The 17,521-nt window shown below is 49.2% G+C and overlaps 1 protein-coding gene across 1 annotated transcript; it reads right to left on the bottom strand.

The window, feature by feature from the left end:
* Positions 1-2,428: 2,428 nt before the first annotated feature.
* TAPBPL (TAP binding protein like) lies at positions 2,429-15,028 on the bottom strand. Its single transcript, XM_090054502.1, has 7 exons — positions 14,925-15,028; positions 14,307-14,555; positions 11,383-11,664; positions 10,435-10,776; positions 9,892-10,221; positions 8,854-8,949; positions 2,429-6,736 (listed from the first exon to the last, which is right to left on the bottom strand). Exons 1-7 carry the CDS (start codon positions 14,971-14,973, stop codon positions 6,717-6,719), a joined length of 1,368 nt encoding a protein of 455 aa, XP_089910628.1. The 5' UTR covers positions 14,974-15,028; the 3' UTR covers positions 2,429-6,716.
* Between the last annotated feature and the right edge of the window lie 2,493 nt (positions 15,029-17,521).

Below are 17,521 nucleotides of genomic sequence, written 5' to 3'. Positions count from 1 at the left end.
AAGACTGCACCCACCCCCCTCAACTGGCCCACTATGTTTCATGGTTCCTATGGCTGTACCCACTTGGCCCTTATTGTACTTCATGGCTGTTTGCCCCATGGCTGTGCAACCATGTCCCCTACTGCCCCGGGCCCCTAGGGAGCACAAGGGAGAGTGAACTTGGCATGTTGAGTCAGAAGGGTGAACGAGCCTGTCCCCTGGCTGGCTGGCCTTGCAAGCTGAAACTTTTGTTGGGGAGTTCTTCATGCTATCAAGGGAACAGTGAGAAAAACAATGAACACCTTTCATTCTAACACCTGCAAATGGCGGTGATGAAACCTCAGTAGCTGATAATAGCCCAAGGCAACAGTCAGAAACTGGGGCCCAGAAAGCTTCCAGGCAAAGGAAGACCAGCACCTCCACAAAGGCAGACATACTAGCTTCTTTGGAGGAGACCAGATGCTCTTGGGTTGCAGAGGCTAGGTAGAGGGAGGAAGAGAAACTGTACCACAACCAATACTTGTCCATGGTCAGGCGTCGGACTGAGGAGTCATGGTATGGTGCACTGATATTTGGCTGGCCGGGTAATATGTAGATGCTGAGGCCATTGCTGCACAAATAAGATAGGAAATCTGTGAAGATGGAGAAAGAGTGTGCAGATTGCCTTGTGTCTGCCTTGAACTGTTCCTTCCATTGCCCTGCAGATTAACCCACCAGCAGGACTGTCCAATAGCTCCTGGGGTACATGCTGCCACTGGACCTCACCGTCCCACAGTAGTCCCCTGTGGCAGGAGCAGGGGTAAGCACCCCGTGGCCCTCAGTTAGGCATATCCCACAGCTTGAACAGTCCTCCAGTGGTGGCCACTGCCACCTGGAGACATGCCACATGTGTGCACTGCAGCTGTACCAGGCCCACAGAATGCTGGCATTCACAGGGAGTAATGGGTGTCCTTAAACACTTCTGGGGGGTTTTTCCCATGGCATTTCTTTATTTTGTTTCATTTGTTTACTTGTCTGGTGGACCTCCCCTTTTCACATTTCTGTTGTTCTGCATAATAAAAATACTGCCTGTTGTCAAAATTATGCCTATAGTGTATAAAAAAAAAAGGGTAGAAAAGAGCTGTGCACAGCCAGCCAAAGCTGTTCTTACTTCCCTGTTTATCTTTTTCCCACCTCCCTTCATCTGGGTCTGTGTAAAGCCCACAGGCTCACGCAGCCCAAGCTTTCATCACCTCCCTTCCCTCAACCCCCTTGTTGGTGATGAATTTTTGATCATAGTATGCAGGAGAAAGGATGGCAATTTATGTACCATAGACAACCCCGGTGCAGTTGGGGAACCCCTGGCAAATTTGTGCATGACCTCCTGTGGGTTGGCAAAGCATATGATGCATGGGGCTGTTACCCATTCGATTGCCGGACACACTTCTTACACTGCCTCTCAACTTGCCCACACCAAAAGGGTTTGCCATGGCCCAGAGGCCATCTGGGTTCCTGAGCTTCCATATAGCAATGGCATCATGTTTCTCCACAGGTAAGGGAGCCTGTTTTGCTGTTGTCCAGTGCTGTATGTATGAGACAAGCTAAGCGCAGAGCTCCATGAAAGTGCTCCTAGACATGTGGAAGTTTATGTGCCTCTGCTTATTGTCCAAGGTGACCATGATGACTGACTTCCACCATTTGTCATCTCCTTGGTCCAGAAAAGCCACTTTATGGTTTGGAGCTGGTCCCACATCTGCCCAACTACAGTGTGCTGACCTTCATCCAAAACAACTTCAGGATGACAGCTGTTGCCATGAATTAGGAGTCAGACATAGCCACGGACCCTCCATTGTTTGGCAGCAAGCACACACGAGGTTCCCCCCCTGCAAGTACAGCTCCCTCAGTCTTGGTGGTGAATGGAAGTAGTCATGGCAGCCATCAGGGTCCACTAATGTTCCCTTTCCTGCTCAGTATTGCTCATGAGTTCATAATGCTGGACCAGCAAGGTCCTCAAGGCAACAACCATATACAGATCCATAGGGACCAGCAATGGTGGAAGCTCCTGGGTCATGGTCAGTAGTGGCAGCACAAATGCAGTGGAAATACAGATGGAAAGTCATGGACACGAGTTGCACAGTGAATCACACCAAAACTGCTCCCAAAATTTTTTTGCCATGCACAACTTGAACAACCAAGGAGCCTTCCACTCAGTATTGGCATTGTCAGGGGAATCCATGATACTTTCCAGCACCAGGCATACTGCCATACGTGCTCTCTGGCCACCTGCTGGCAGAAGAGCAGCAGTGCATTTAGCCACTCTGAACCCTCCTCAGGACAACATGTGGACTTGCCAATTCAATGAGCTCCCTTCTGGGACAAGTTGCTGCACAACCAGTCCTGCGAGAAATACAACATCTGTTTATAGCCTAGGAGTCTAAGATCAGTATGCAAGATCAGAAACAAAGCACAGGTTGTTCAATATAAACATTTTCTTTTTCATAAAAGCATCAAAACCAGAAAGGAAAAAAGCTAAAACAACTAATTTATAAGCCTGTTACCTTAACTAAATTTGGCCATTCCTTGCAAGATGAAGTAGGCCTCAACAGTGCCCAATAGCTGGAAGCCATACAATACTCTTTGTCTGCAGGTCCTTTTCCCTTGTGTCCTCAAAGCATAGGCACTGACTTTTATTTTGGTCATGGGGAGGCGGGGAAGGGGGTTATGCTAAGATCATGGACATTTAGAAAGTTTTACGCATTTCAGGTGGCAGTCCTCTTCCTAAGAGGGTCAGGGCCCTCAGGACCCCATGTACTCAGCATCTTTGCCTCAGAGCCTCAGCTTTTCTTTTTTTTTAAGTTCTTTGCTTTACATTTCCCATCATACTGCATCTGAAGTGTATGAATGAACACCTCCATTGTCTGTTTGCTAGCTACTGGACTCTGCCTGTGAATGTGAATTTGTGAATTCTTGCAGATGAAACTAAGACTTTTTAACTCTTCATTATCTTTCAGCCAGAAAAACAGTAAACCTAATCCCACAGAAATATACATAATTCTCATAAAATAAATAGAAAAGTCTACCATATTCTTTACAATAGGATTCTACCACAGTTCTCATCAGTGTGGTACACAGAGGTTAAAAAAAATCACATTCCAACTCATTACTCCCCTCCAGGACTGTGCTCTCCTTTTTTGCACTGGGCAACATATTAGGTAAAATATATTTGGGTGCCTGGCACTATGACCCCTAACTCTTTCTTTCAAGCCACTGCTCTCCAGGATGCAATCCACATCCTCGAGGTATAGGTTGCATTTTCTGTCCAAGTATTTGGGTGCATTTCAATGCATTTAGTTTGAATATGCCCGGTTTACTAGGCAATCCATGTCACTCAGAATGACCGCCTTACTTTTCTCATTATTTGCCACACTACTTATCTTCATATCATCCACACATTTTTCAGCAGTCCTTTTAGAGTTACTTCCACTGACAACAATATGGAATATCATAAAGCTAAAACCTCTCTCCGCAAAACTCCAGTATAAACAACCCCATTTTGTGTTGATGATTCTATGTTGACAACTGCTGTTCTAATATTGTCGGTCAGCGCTTAATCCAGAGAATGTGAGCTTTTTCATTAGCGCATATTACTGCTTCATCAGAAAGTGGTGCTGTGCTAAGTCAATGCCTCCCAAAGGTCTTTATATTTCAGTTATCTTTACTAACCCTGTGTGTTATGTCAGCCATGAATCAGGCTTACTTGACAAGACCCATTTTTCAAAAAAACATGTTGACTGGTACTAGTTATACTTCCATCTTTTAAGTCCTTGTTAAACTATTTTTCTACCTGTTTTTCCATTGTTTTCTCTGGGACTGTGAATACAAATAGACCACTAATTTTCCCCTCACTTGTCCTTTACGATTACTGCTAAACCATTAGCATACTTCAAATCCTCTGGAATTTCTCCAGTATTCCAAGTTGTATTAAGGATTAACAACAGTGGGAGAGAGTTATCCTCATGCTTGGATAATGGGTCTAAATTATGTAGGTGTGCCCATTTAAAAATAATTATCCTTAGCAGATGCTAGCTACTACTTGAACTCCTAGTTCACTACTATCCTCATGCGAGCTGAATATATCATTCTGCTCCTTTCCATATATGGATCATAAATGTATTTATTGAAAAATTGTGCCTTTTCTGCATCATTAGTTATTGTTCCATCTTCATGTACCAAAGGATCTAGCCATTGGAAGGATGTCTTTTGTTCCTAACATAGCATCCATGAGCAAAAACCACGATGCTGCAGCCTATGTTGGTGTAGAGGTGCACTTCCTCAGTATAGTGAGTTGCTACAGTGATGTAGGAGTGAAAAATAACTGTGCGCACGGTGCAGTAATAATGGTGCCAAAGGGGCACATGTAGACGTGCCCAATACATTAAAAAATATATTTTTTATTGTCCTTAGCTCTACCAATGATGGCATTTTCCAACATGTCTTTAGCATTCCCCATCAAATATAATCACTCCCTTTGGTTCCTCTCTTAACCAGGATAGATATTAAGCATATCTGTCCTGATTCATAGCTATGGAATCAGATTTTAACCGTTTTGTGAACTCTTCTAAAATATCTCTCAATTTTCATCACATTTTTCTTGGCCAAAAGGCTTACTCACAATCAATTTTGTGCATATGTTTTTTCAGCATTGGGAATTTATCCCTTTCAAAACACAAACTATATACTTGCACACACATATCTACATATACTATACACAATGAAACTACATATACATATGTATATCTTTAAAAAGATTACATAAATTATATAAATATATAAATATAGATAATCTTTTTAAAGACCTGCTTTAATCCAGAGTTGATGATCATGGCAATACCTTCTGGCCTTAGATCAGGGGTGGTCAAAATATTGCCTGTGGGCTAGATCTGGCCTGCCACATGATGTTATTTGGGTTGCAGAATTGAGAATTGTATCCAGCCTGCGTCTGGCCTGGCTTTTGGTGCTTCATGCCCTTTTCCCTTCCCCATGCAAGCTGGCTATAGAAGCAGCCTCAGCAGCCACTCTCTTCCCTGGCAGGACTGTCTTGTCCCACTCCTCAGGCCCCAGTGTACACTTCAAGGCAGGAGGCGCTGGCCAGGCTTCTGCCTGGTGAGGCTGTCTGTGTGCAGCCCTGACCCTGTGGCCATTTGCAGACCAGACAGCTCGGTCCCCAGCAAGTGGAAGCTCAGGTAAGGTTCTCCCCCGTGGTGAGGAAAGGGGTGCAAGGGAAGATGGCCACGAGCTCTAGGTTATCTGGGCTCTGCCATGCATGGTGGGGCATGGGTGTGGTTAACGTGGCGCTGCGTTGTGTTCCCCTGTGCTGCTTCAGGCTGAGCCACATGGGCACAGCTGGAGTGGCTGATGCAGCTACTCCCTGACCCTGAGTCCCCAGCATGTAACTGGGTTGGACAGGAGCCATGCCAGCTGCACCCACTTGGCCTGAAGCAGCATGCGGGAACACAGAGTGATACCAGCCCGGCAGTGTATCAGGGACTCAGGGCAGGGAAGGGGATGCAAGGAGAAGAGGGAACAAAGGTGAGGTTTCTGTAACCTGTTTTCTTTCTGCCTTTAGATTTGAGGTGGGCAATTATTTGGGCTGGAGGGCCACTTACGGAGTTTTGGTGAGCTATTGGAGGGGTGACCTGGCCCATGACAGCTCACCAAAACTCTCTTTGTGGCCCTCTGGCCCAAATAACTGCCCACGCCTGCCTTAGAGCCTATGAATAGTGCCAGTTGGATCTGTCCTACATTTATTTATCAAAGAAATGAAGTTCACATTTTTGCCCAGCCTCAATTTCTCTTTGCTGCTAGGGCTGAAGTGCCCCATGGGGAAGGGATCAGTGCTGGGAAGAATCTCTTTACCCTAGTATTTTTTCCCTGTTTTCCACTCTACTGCTCTTGACTAAGTCTGAGAGAATAAACTATTTCTACTTTGCTGATTATTTCTGTCAAAAGGGCGAAAGCTGTGAATTACATAATGATTAGTGAAGGTCTGCTCTGTTCTACCAACCTCATACCTAATATGTGCCACAAATCAAACTGGAGAGGTCCTAAAAAAACCCAACAGTAAACTGTGCAGGTGTGGTCTGGTTCAGCTCTAGAGTGACCCCCATTCATTACAGATTCTCTCTCTCCTCTGAGTTTTCTAAATGCAGTTTTCAGAAAAGATATCCAGGTGGGCTTTGTTGGCTAATTAGAGCCATAACTAAGACCAGAGATGGGATAATTCCAGTGGGAAATTGAGTTTCTACCAACCCTTCCATGTTCAGCACAGACTGGATGTGAGCTGGCTGTTCCCCCACCCCAGAGCGTCCATGGTTTAGAGGCAACCTACTCCCTATTTGTTTTGATAAAGCAACAGTTCCTAACCCTGTTATCAGCTACTTAAGGCAGTGAGACCCTGTGGTGTGGGAAGAACAATGCCAGTGGGGTTAACAAGGTAAACTTCCCAAGGTGGAGACATTCCCTTTTCAGTGAATCCATTTTCCCAGATCACATTGCTCCTCTGTTCTTCCAACAAGAAGCAGCGTGAGGGTTCTTGACCCTACCACATGCGGCTCAGGTGCCTGACAAAAATGTTAATGTAAAACAAGAGATCAGTTTTTAAGTGGTTGGATTGCCCTCTGGGATGGCACCTGTCAGAGGTGGTACAGGAACATGGGTAGCTGAGGTCACTGTCCCTTTCATTCTGAAGTCTCCAGAAATTATTCAGCTTTTAGATCAACTGAAAAGAAAGACAGAAATGTTTCAGGACAAAAGTGATCAGTACTACCCCTCCCCCCCTCCCTAGTGGTCTACTGCTAACAGCAGCTGAAGGGTAACAAACTTTCCACCTTCTCCTTACCTCTGCCAGCCAAGAGGCCCTGTCAGAAGAGAAGCACAAGCACTGGGATGACCTCCCAGTTACCCTATTTTCAGTTTCTTCTGGCAGGAGGCGCCACAGGATTGAAACAGGAGCACTAGCTATGGGGGAGCTCCCAGATATGTCAGCCCTGACCTCTTCACCCAGTAAGGTTTCTACTTCATATGTGAGGCAGAGCCAGCTAAGGGGGCTTCCAGCTATGCACTCCCCACAGAAGGCACTGTAGAGGAGCCTGAGAGTTTACTGTAGAGCAGGGGTGGACAATTATTTGGCCCTGCAGGTAACACAGGTTTTGGTGAGCTGTTGTGGACTGGGTCAGCATCCTTCCCTCCCCAAAACTCCCTAAGTGGTTGATCCTGTCAGCCTGGCCACATGTCCTGCCCATGTGGGTCCTAGCCACTGCTCATTGTTTGGGTTTCATGGGCTGGTGCCACTTAGCTGGGGATCTCAGCCCCAGTCCTGCCTGCCTGTCCTGCTCCCAGATGGTGCTCCCTGCCTGTCCACAGCCCCTCCTGGCCGAACGTGGAGCAGAGCCACAATCTGTTGCCTGTATGCCTCTGCAACAGGCATCACTTCCTGCTTGTCCCTGCTCATGGAACTGGTGCATGTCACAGGGATGTGCAGGCAACAGATCGTGGGCCTGCTCCATGCTCAGCCAGGATGGGGCTGTGAATGGGTGGGGAGTGGCATCTGGGAGTCAGGCAGGGCCAGAGCTGTGATCCCCAGTTGAACGGCAGAAGCCCATGAAACCCAAACAGTAAGCACCAGGTTCGTGGCCGATGGGGCCCAGTTTTGGGAGCTGAAGGGCCCCAGAGCCAGCGGAATGCAAGGGGTTCCCACCTCTGCAGACCCAGTGGGAGCTCAGCTCTTTCTGTGGACTCCCAGTGCTGCATGAAGCCAAGCATTAGCCCAGTCCAAACAATGCTGGGAGAGAGATCCAAGCAGGTGTCATTTGCAGCCCCAGGTATGGCTGAAAGGAGCTGGGAATGGCAACAAAGGGCTGAGTGGAAGCAGGAGCCTGGCAGTGAGTCAGGGCTCTGGAGGCAGTGGAGCTGTCACCAAGGTGGGGAGGAGTGGAGGGCCTGGGCCACGGAGAGAAAGTGTAGACCAGATAGGACTGTGTGGGATGCATCAGGTGGTAAGTGCCAGACGGAAGCCGCACAGTGGGGTCAAGCTGGAGATGCCATGCAGTAGGGGTGTTTCAGAGCAGCAGCTCTGGGAATGAAGCCAGCGGTGCTGGGCTCTTGTCCCAAGGCACCCAGCATGGGGCCGTACCGTGCAGCCCATGTCAGGCACCGATGCTCTCTCTGATCACTGGGGCAGATGGGCGGGAGTGGCCACCTGGGTGCTGGCGCTCTGGCTCAGAAGCCAGCAACTACCTCCACTCTCTTGGCAGGCATGTCTAGTGCTGTCCAGCATCCTGGCCCAGGCCGCCCCCTGTGCCTGCACTGGGCAGGACCAAGGGACCCACCATGGGGAAGACAAAAATCCCTCTGTAGGCCTCATCTGGCCCGCAGGCCATATTTTACCCACCCCTGCTCTACAGGATGCTCCAAATTATTCTACCTCCTGCCTCTCCCAGCCAGAAGCAGTGGAAGGAGGGGTTGGGAATAAGGAGAGTACAGGATTTCTTATTGCAGGTATGTGTCTGTACAACATCCCTCTGTCCTGCTTTCATGTATACCCCACATAACTACTTGCACACACAAGTCCCAAATCCAAAAAATGTATTGGTGAGACTGCTCTGGGATAACTCCCCTGGCTCTTGGGCATATTTAAACAATAGAGATGTTGAGAGTGGTCAGTCATGCAGGGAGGTTCCCCACAGCAGTTTCACCACCACATTTTGAAGTTTGTCCACTGCGAGTAGATTGGCAGGACATTGTCAGGCATCCCTGCCCAGGAGGGCTGGGAATGTGGTGCAGAAACACCTGCGAAGCTCTGGCTGGGGAGGAGGCTTTAGCTCTGTAGACTTTTACCTGGCTTTCTCCATCTGTGTATGAGGCCAAAGAGAGCAACGACGAAGAGGGCAGTAGAGATGATGATTCCCACAACCACTTTGGATGTTTTTTGGTCTGTTGGAGAAAGAAGGAAATGGAGACTCAGCAGACCCTGTGTTTCACAGAGCTAAAACCCTCACAAGTGCCCCAGGATGGGGTTTTGGTCTAATTGGAGGAAAGAATGTGAAAGAATCCTGGGAGAAGATTAGTTCCCCTGATATAGAAGTGAGAAGCTCTGGGACAGCATCAAGCTCAACCAAGGAAAGTAGCCTGTGCCAGAAAAGAGGAGCTCTTAGGCAGAGTTGGTAGCACACTGGGTAGAACAGTGCAGTAGAGAGCTTGAGCAGTGTTTAGTTCCCCAGAGGAAGGAAATGGGAAGTGGGAGGTGGCTAGGTCATAGCTGGTTGTGGGTGACAGTGCAGGGAACACCTTGGGCATGGCTGAACTCCCACAACAGGTCTTGAGCAGGTCTAGAGCCAAATACAGCCATTTTTGGTTCCCTTACTCTAAGGAAGAGGTGACTCACCCTCAGCACACATGTCATGAGTGGCACAGGAAGATGATGTGTGGCAAGTGAGCCCCAGTCAACTTCTGGTGCCCCTGGGTGCAAAAACTTATCAGGTATGCCTCTGGGGGGGCAGGGATCAGAGTGGCATTTGGGGAAGGCCAAAGCTTGTGGTCCACCAGCAAAAAAAAAAGAAAAAGGTTGGCCACCACTGCTCCAAGGCATCCCTTGATGCTTGTGATCTCCATCCCAAACTGTGCAAAGTGCTTCATAATGTAGGAGATATGACTTGCATGGGGCTTTATAAGGTTAAAACATGAGTGGAGGAAGCAAGCCTGAAAGGTCAGGTAGGAAAAAGAAACTGGAGTTGAAAAAGAATGGGGAGAGGAGCAAAGAGAAATGGAGCTATACTCTATATGTAGAGTGGAGTATTATGAGCAAGCTGGGGCTAAGAGATCATAGACTTGATGCAGAGGCTGGGAAGCAGGGGCAGTGAGTGCTGACCTACTTACCTGGTGCTCTGAGATGGGCACTAACCACAACTGGCTCCTCAAGGGCTAGGTGTGAAACATGGCAGCTGAAGGTGACTGGTGTCAGTTCTGTTGCTAAGTTGATGAGCAGGTAGGAGCTGATGCCGTAGGTGCCCATCTGGACTTGCCTGTGGCTGGAAAAATATATGTCCGAGCTTGGGATGGGCACCTTGTCTTCATCCTCAGGGGACTCCCGGGTCCAGCTCACTGAGACATCCAGGGGGTAGTAGCCAGAGATCTCACAGGTCAGGGTCGTAGTTCCATCCCCCTCCCGTGACACTAGCTCTGGGAACAAGTGGACTCTTGGGGGCTCTGTGGGGGGTGAAAAGAAAGTTAGGTCAGTGAGAAACTGGTTTGGAGGGGATGAAAAAGTACAAAGGAGTCCCTTGCCCTGGCAATAAGGAATGGAGAAGGGACTGCAGAATCAAAAAGGGGAGCAACGATGCTGGGCAGGTTAAGTTAGGTTTCAGCTCACAGGGCCTGTCTCCCTCACCTCCCCACTGACTAGACTCCCCATTTCCTCACCGGCCAGCTGCAGCTGAATGATGTGCTGTGTTTGATGCTTGGGGCTGGACACCAAGCAGATATACGTCCCCTCATCCTTCATGCCCACATCACGCAGGCTAAGTGATGCATCGCCAGTCTCCAGCAGCTGCACCATGTCCACGTGGGCCGTTGGCTGCCCTTCTTGTGGCTCACTCCCTGCCTGGTACCGGAACACACTGCGCCCACTGCCTTGGTGCTGCAGCCTCCACTCCACCCAGGCCAGTGGAGAGCCAGGTGCCAAGGCAAACCTGCAGTTCAGGATGACAGAGCTGCCAAGACGGGTGCGCAGGGTTGGGGTGAGAGATGATGACTGGAATTCAACTAGAAACCCAGAGAGGGGGAAAGAAGGATAGAGAGACTGTTACAAACATGTGGCCTTGTGCAGAACAGTAGGGAAAGGGACCCAGTGAACCAGCCCACACAAGAGGACCCATGTTGTGGAGTGGGTGGAGGCACATAAACTGTGCCTTTCCCACAAAAGAAGCTCCCCTTTTTCCCACAGCCTACAGACTATGGGGACTAGGTGCACATGGTTACTCTCCCTACAACATGTTTTTGAAGAGAAACAAGGCACTTGCCACAGTCAGGAGCCAGCAGACTGGCACAGTGGTGGGGAGGAGCAGCAGGAGCAGAACTGGATGCCTAAGGGCAGAGCAGGGGAAAGCAGAGTTGTTTGGGGGGGGCTCACTGCAGACTCACTGAGGTAAGGAGGTGGCCCCAAGGGTCCCATACATTTTAGTTCTCCTTTATTGAGGAGACTGTTTAGTTCTGGCACCCACTTGTGATTTCCCCCTAGCAGCTGTCCACACAGTCCACACTTCTGCTTTCACTGGATACCTGCTTATAGAGCATGAATAAGATTCTGGGGTCCCCAATGCCCCTAATGCCTCTTGCTGCAGCAGGTGCATCCCAGCCCCATTTAATTACCTGTTGTTAGCACTGTCCCCTCATTGCTTACAGGGACCTTCAGCTTTGGGTGCAGCACAGTCATTCTCTCCTCTTCCTTCCCATCACTGCTGCAGGGGCCCCTCAGCACTAGAGCAATACTGATCCCACTGGACAGCTTCAGGGTCCCCATGAACCAGGAGGACTGGCAGGTCCCCTCGTCTGCCTGGTGTCCGCTGTACAAAGAGATCTCACAAGTCACCTCCTCCCCAGAACAGTCTGCATGCAGCAGGGATTCTGCATGTGGGATGGCTACCAACTTGGCTGTAACAAGAAGGGGGGAAATGTTATACAATGAGTGTCTTAGGCCCCTCCCCCATAGTACATATATTACACAATTAACTGGTTAATTGTGGAATAAATTTAGACCCACCACACATGCAAAGTAAGAGCAGCCACACATGCAAAGTAATTATCACCAGGTATCCAGGTCTTCTGTTTGCACCTGCTCATGAAGTTAAGTCTGGGAGGTGGGGGTTGGAGGGCCATAGCTTGAAGAGCATCTGGGGGGCTGTGTGTGTTGGGAGGGGCACCTGTCAGCACTGGGAGAAGGTATCTGGGTGCTGGGGCTGGGGCTGTGGCAGGATAGGGGGGCTGAGGCAGTACTCAGTGCCACCAGCAAGTCCACTTCTGCACTGTTGCCAACTGAGTCTGCCCAGAGGTACCTGCCCCTCCAGTGAGGGAAGGGAGTGGGGGTCCCATCAGGGGTAGTGGGGAACTACATGGCAGGGCCAGCAGTGCCAGGGCTGGTGCCCATGCTCTCAGGGCCAGGGGCAGAGGCAGCCAGCAGATACTACCCAGAGGCAGGGGTGTGTGGCCAGGCTGCCTGGCACTGTGAAGGATCTCTAGTCCAGGGCAGGGGGTGCCACAGGCCTCCCCTCCTCCTCCTCCCTCCATCCCATCCCACCCCATCCCATCTCAGGGCCAGATTTGCTTCACTGCCACCCACATGAGTCAGAGCCACCACAGCTGCTGCATGCTAGCCTGGGCAGGACGGGACCTGGAGGTCCTCACCCTCCTCCTCCTGCCTGCAGCATGGCTGGCCCAGAGCTGTGCTCTGCTTCACACAGCTGTTGTGGAGCACGGCACTGGTCCTCCCAGCTTCACCCCAGCTGGCAGCACGGGGTCGGAAGTGAGGGGCATTAGCAGGGCTGGGGGACTGAAGTGGAAGTGCAAAGCACCAACATGGGCAGGGCACCAGAATATCAGGGTTGCTCAGTCCAAAGAAGCAACAGGGTGTGGGAGAGGGCTGGGTGTGGAGGGGACAACTACAACTGGATCTGCATCCTGGTGAGCAAAGGTGGCAGGGGGAGCTCTCCTTTTCCATGATAAAAAACCCCAAATCAAATACCAAAGTATATAGGTATTTAGAATTTGTTTTATTATAATGAATGAGGCACCAGTAGGCTTCTAAATTGCTTTAAAATTGTAAGTATATCAATAAAGCATTGTGGTAAATTGATACCTGTGTGTATACACATATATATTAGTGGCATTTCATTTTAATCAAGAAAAAATGTGGATTTGGGGTTCTTTAATCAGAGAATCTGGGGTTTTGAGAGAATTTGCAATTTTTAAACAGAGACAACCGGGATCCCTGTTCACACAATTAAGTGGTTAGTTGTGCAGTAACTTCAGACCAGCCACACATGCGAAGTAACTATCAGGCCATAAAAATGTCCATCTAACTATAAAAAGAGCCAATCATCAACAAAGTTAGTGCTCGAAAATGTGTAACTACTTTATAGGTGATTCTATACAACTTTAATTTAAATGTGCGGCAGGGCCCAAAGAGATAGAAGGTCATGTGTTAGAAAACACCACAGACTCAGCAATGCTACCCAGGGCCAGACTGCTCTGCACAAACATTAGAGAGCTTTAGTTTGCAGTTTGGGGCTCTCAGCTTACTTAGGCAACGGACAATACTTCAGGGAATGAGATGTGCCAATAGTGGGCTCAGATCACTACAAAGGGAACTTTCCAACTGCACCTCCTTACGGCAGAGGGTGGAAACACACAACAGGTGTGGCTAGCACACCTCTGGGTTGTAGTTAAATGGTGACCTCTCCGGGTCCAACCAGAAGAAGCGTTTATTATGGAGTTACACCTTTATTTGGCAGTAATTTACTCCACAGTGCGCTTTACTGCAAAGTTGACTAATTAGCTTTGCAGTAAAGTGTCATAGTCTACAAGGGTGCCAGTATTATGGCACAGTAAATTAACTCTGCTGTAGGATAATACTGTCGTACTATCCTAGTACTATCCTACAGCGGAGTAGTTACATATACTACAATGCACATGTAGACTGTGACAGGGGCTGGGTGAGGCATGACAGTGCTATAGTTCAAGGGCTGTCTGCCACCTAGTCCTGTACTGTAGCACCCTCGTGCCCCAGCCAGCCCCTCCACAGCATGTTGAGCCGCAGCACAGCAGGAGTTCATTGCTACGTACTAATTGCACATGTTGATGCACCCAGTAAGAAGCAGCTCTCCCAAGCTGACTGTCCTCAGTCGGGTGCTACACCAGTGTCTGACCACTAGGTGACAGGCAAGCCAGTTAGCATGGTGCAAAATGGCTACTTAGGAATGAAATTAAAAGTGATAGAGGGTGCATGTCATTTATACATATTAGAATCACTTTCTTCAGAGCTAATTTACTTCTGACTCCCCCAGAAGTAACTTTGTATTGAACAACAGCATTTCCGGTGGACTAAATGCTGTGTCACATGTGCACTGCACTTCTCCCCCAGAGTAAACTGAGAGTACTTTGGAATAAACACAGTATGCATCTATACCCTCAGTCCATAAAACACCCAATAAGCCTGAGGGCTGGGCCCTTGCTTTGAGTCTGTGGGGTATTACCATGGCTGACATAGCAACAAATCTATTCCCAGCTCCCTCACTCACCCGAAGCCTCAAAGATGAGGGGGGGTGCGGAGCCAGTGCTTGCCCCTGGCACGTCATAATTGGTGACATCGTCCAAGGTCCCATCATCGATGACACTGACATCTCTCAGCACCAGAGTGGCACTGTCCTGGGAGAATGAGCTAGCAAATGAACCTGGCAAATTTCCTGCAGCTTCCTCTATGTACAGGCAGTCCAGAACCACGTCCACAGAGCGTAATGAGGAACTGGGGCCTAGATCTTCCGTCCACCCTGTAGGGATGGAAATGAACCAGCTGAGATATATGGCACACGCACTCCCAAACACATATGCACCCCTGCAGAGAAGGGGAGGATCCAAGGGATTCCTGCAGCAGGCTGTCCCTTCCCCAGAAGTAGCTCTGACTCCGCAGGGCTCCTTGGCCTCTCTGCCACCTCTTGCTACTGGAAAACCCAGACTCTCAGCAGCATAAGCTCAGGGTCCTTCCATGTAAGAGAGAGGTAGTTTGTTTCTCTGGCCTGTTGCAGGCTGTTGCAGGTTCCTTCTCTTGATGCCTGATCTTAAAACAGACCCCTAAAGAGACTGTCCTGGGGATCCAGCGAGCTCACCCCGTTGCACACCTCCACCTCCCTTTAACTCACCCGCCTTCAGAGCCAGCAGTCCACAGAAAAGGACAAGCCCCCGGCTCATTGTGCTCCACACAAAAGACTTCCAGACTGCCAGGGACCCTGGGGCTTGTTCAGGAATCACGCTGCTCTGAGTCTGCACAGTCAACTTCTAATTTCACTTTCACTTTGCCTTGCACACTCGAGTGCATTAACGCTGTCCTTTCGGGGCAGTACAGCCTGACAGGCTCAAACAGGAAAAAGAGAAATTGAATAGGCAGCAGCCTAGGATTGGGGAGGATCAGCAGGGCTGAGGGTGGATGGCTCTCACTTTCCAAACTGAAATGTACATCTAGATTTAGACAGGGAAAGCCAATAAATCCAGCCACCTTGCATCAGGCTGAACACTGCTGCACCTTGTTCTCCATCTTCTTCAGATCTATAAAGAGAAAATGGCATCTTCATGAGGGGGGAGCACAGTCCTGCCAGGATCCCAGATGTGATTGCTACCCCGTCTGCAGAGGGCATAGCTACAGCCATTAGGCTTTGTTATTTAGGAAACCTTGCCTTCTTTCTGCTTTTTCTGTGTGAGAGAGGGAAGGCAGGGTTTTGTTCTGTTTTGTTTAGGGAAGTTTATTTTCTCTTTTTGCACATAAAGGGATTTTGCCTGTTACAAGGCCTCCTTTTCAGGGATGAGAAGAGCGGGGAAGGGATACAATTAAGAGGCATTTATAAGATGGCTTTCCATATACAGGAAAGTGCTGTTGCCACACAGCAGTGGTGTACATAAGGATGGCCATGGTATGCTTATGGCTTATGCTCAATTCACTTGCCTCCCCAGCAACAACCTTGCAAACAATTTACAAGGCTTCAGGCTAAACCCTGTGACCTTTTTCCAGCCAGGGTAGCAGCCACCTCACTAAGTCAGTTCCCCCAAAACCAGAACTCTCAGGCCCTCCATTCTGGGACCTTGTGAGCTAGTGCCACCTTATTTCATGTCCTGGGACAATGTGGTACATGTCCATAACTTCCCACGATACGTGTATATCTGCTGGCCTTGTTGCTTTCCTGGGTTAGATACACTGTCTGCCTCCAATGCTGTGAGAACTATGTGACAACCAGACCTATCAAAATCAATTAACCCTTGCTGTTAACCCTTGTTCTGAACCATTATTTTAATTCTAATATTATAAAAGCCTAAGTCTGTCTGTCTGTCTGTCCATAACGCTTAATTCATGTTCTGATTGGCTGATGGAAACAGCCAAACAGAGCATGAAGAAGTGTTCTGACAGAAGGCAGCCCACCGCCATAATGGTGGGGACACAGGGGATGGAGCGGGGGGGCGAGGCCAGCAGGGCTTGGGGTTTGGGGCTCCCCCAGGCTCAATGCAAGGGTGCGGGGGAGGGGGAGTGGGCGCAAGCCCAATGCAGGGGAGTGAGCCCAAGGGGGGGGGAAAAGCCAGCCTGCCGCGGCAGTGATGGGTGTGGGCAGCAGGCCTGGCCCAGCTCAGCCTGGCTCAGCCCAACACAGCTGCTGTGGAGGGAGGGTAGGAGCCAGCCTCCTCCTCCTGCTGGGGCCAGGCCCAGTCCTGCCCCACCCCCGCTTCCCTGCATTGGCCCCAAGCTCGCTTCTCCTGTCCCACTGCTGCCACTGGGGTGGCCCAGGCCCACCACCCCCCTGCTGCAGTGGCCCAGGTCTTCCTCCCCACTTTCCCCCCATCATTCTTGATGGGCAGTTGGCTAGTATATATATATATTTACCTACAAGGCATTCCCAAAAGCTAACCTCTAAATGTCATTTTCTAGCCTTCAGGCAGAACAGTCCTGAAATATAAGCATCAAGTCCCAGTCCCAGTCCTGGGCTGAATGACAACATTTCATTCCAGTATCATGTGCAGGGATCCAGGTTTTCAGATGGCTGTGAAAAAATACAGATGTTCTTCTTCTGAAGCAGCAAACTGCAGGAAACAGTGGGTTTCCCATTGCAGGCTAGCAGAGTTCCAGTCTGCAAAGGGCTGCTTGGGGCTGGGGGAGCGGGGTGCAGGGGGTGCCCTGTGCATGTACACACATGCACGTGGCTGGGAATAGAGTTAGGTAATGGTTGTTGCAGAAATCGGGGTTCGTTTCTCGGGAGGCGAAGAACTCTCAGACACACTCTATTAGCAACACAAAAGGTATATTTGCAAATAGGGTTGGAGTGGAAACAAAGGACCACTCCGCCCGCTGAGGACAACTCTCAGCTGGCTTTCATCCTCTCTCTCCTGAGCATGTGTGCAGAAGCAGGAACTCTTACAACTCATTTCCAGTTCATACAAACATATACGTAAATACGTCACTTCATACGTCCCATGTGCATTATAATTAACTACTTAAGTATGCGGGGCGGATAGGCTTATATGCATTAGCTAATTACGCATGCTTAGAAAGCTCTTTTAGGTCGTCAAAAGTTCAAACTCTCTCTGTCCCAAGGACACAACTAATTAAAACTGCAATTTCTCTTATCTACATAAGAAAGTGAAGGGAGCATGAAAGGGAGTATGATTTAGTGTAACAAAGAGATAGTAAATTTGCAAAACAAAGAGAGTGATACCTTAATACAAAGAGCTCTTGGTAGTTTCCCACCCCCCACCAGGG

The sequence above is a fragment of the Crocodylus siamensis genome, chromosome 1 (genome assembly GCF_052110815.1).
Source record: "Crocodylus siamensis isolate JL-2025a chromosome 1, ASM5211081v1, whole genome shotgun sequence".
NCBI classification, from domain to species: Eukaryota; Metazoa; Chordata; order Crocodylia; family Crocodylidae; genus Crocodylus; species Crocodylus siamensis.
Note: the sequence above shows the minus strand (reverse complement) of the source record. Positions and strands in the feature narration are given on the sequence as shown.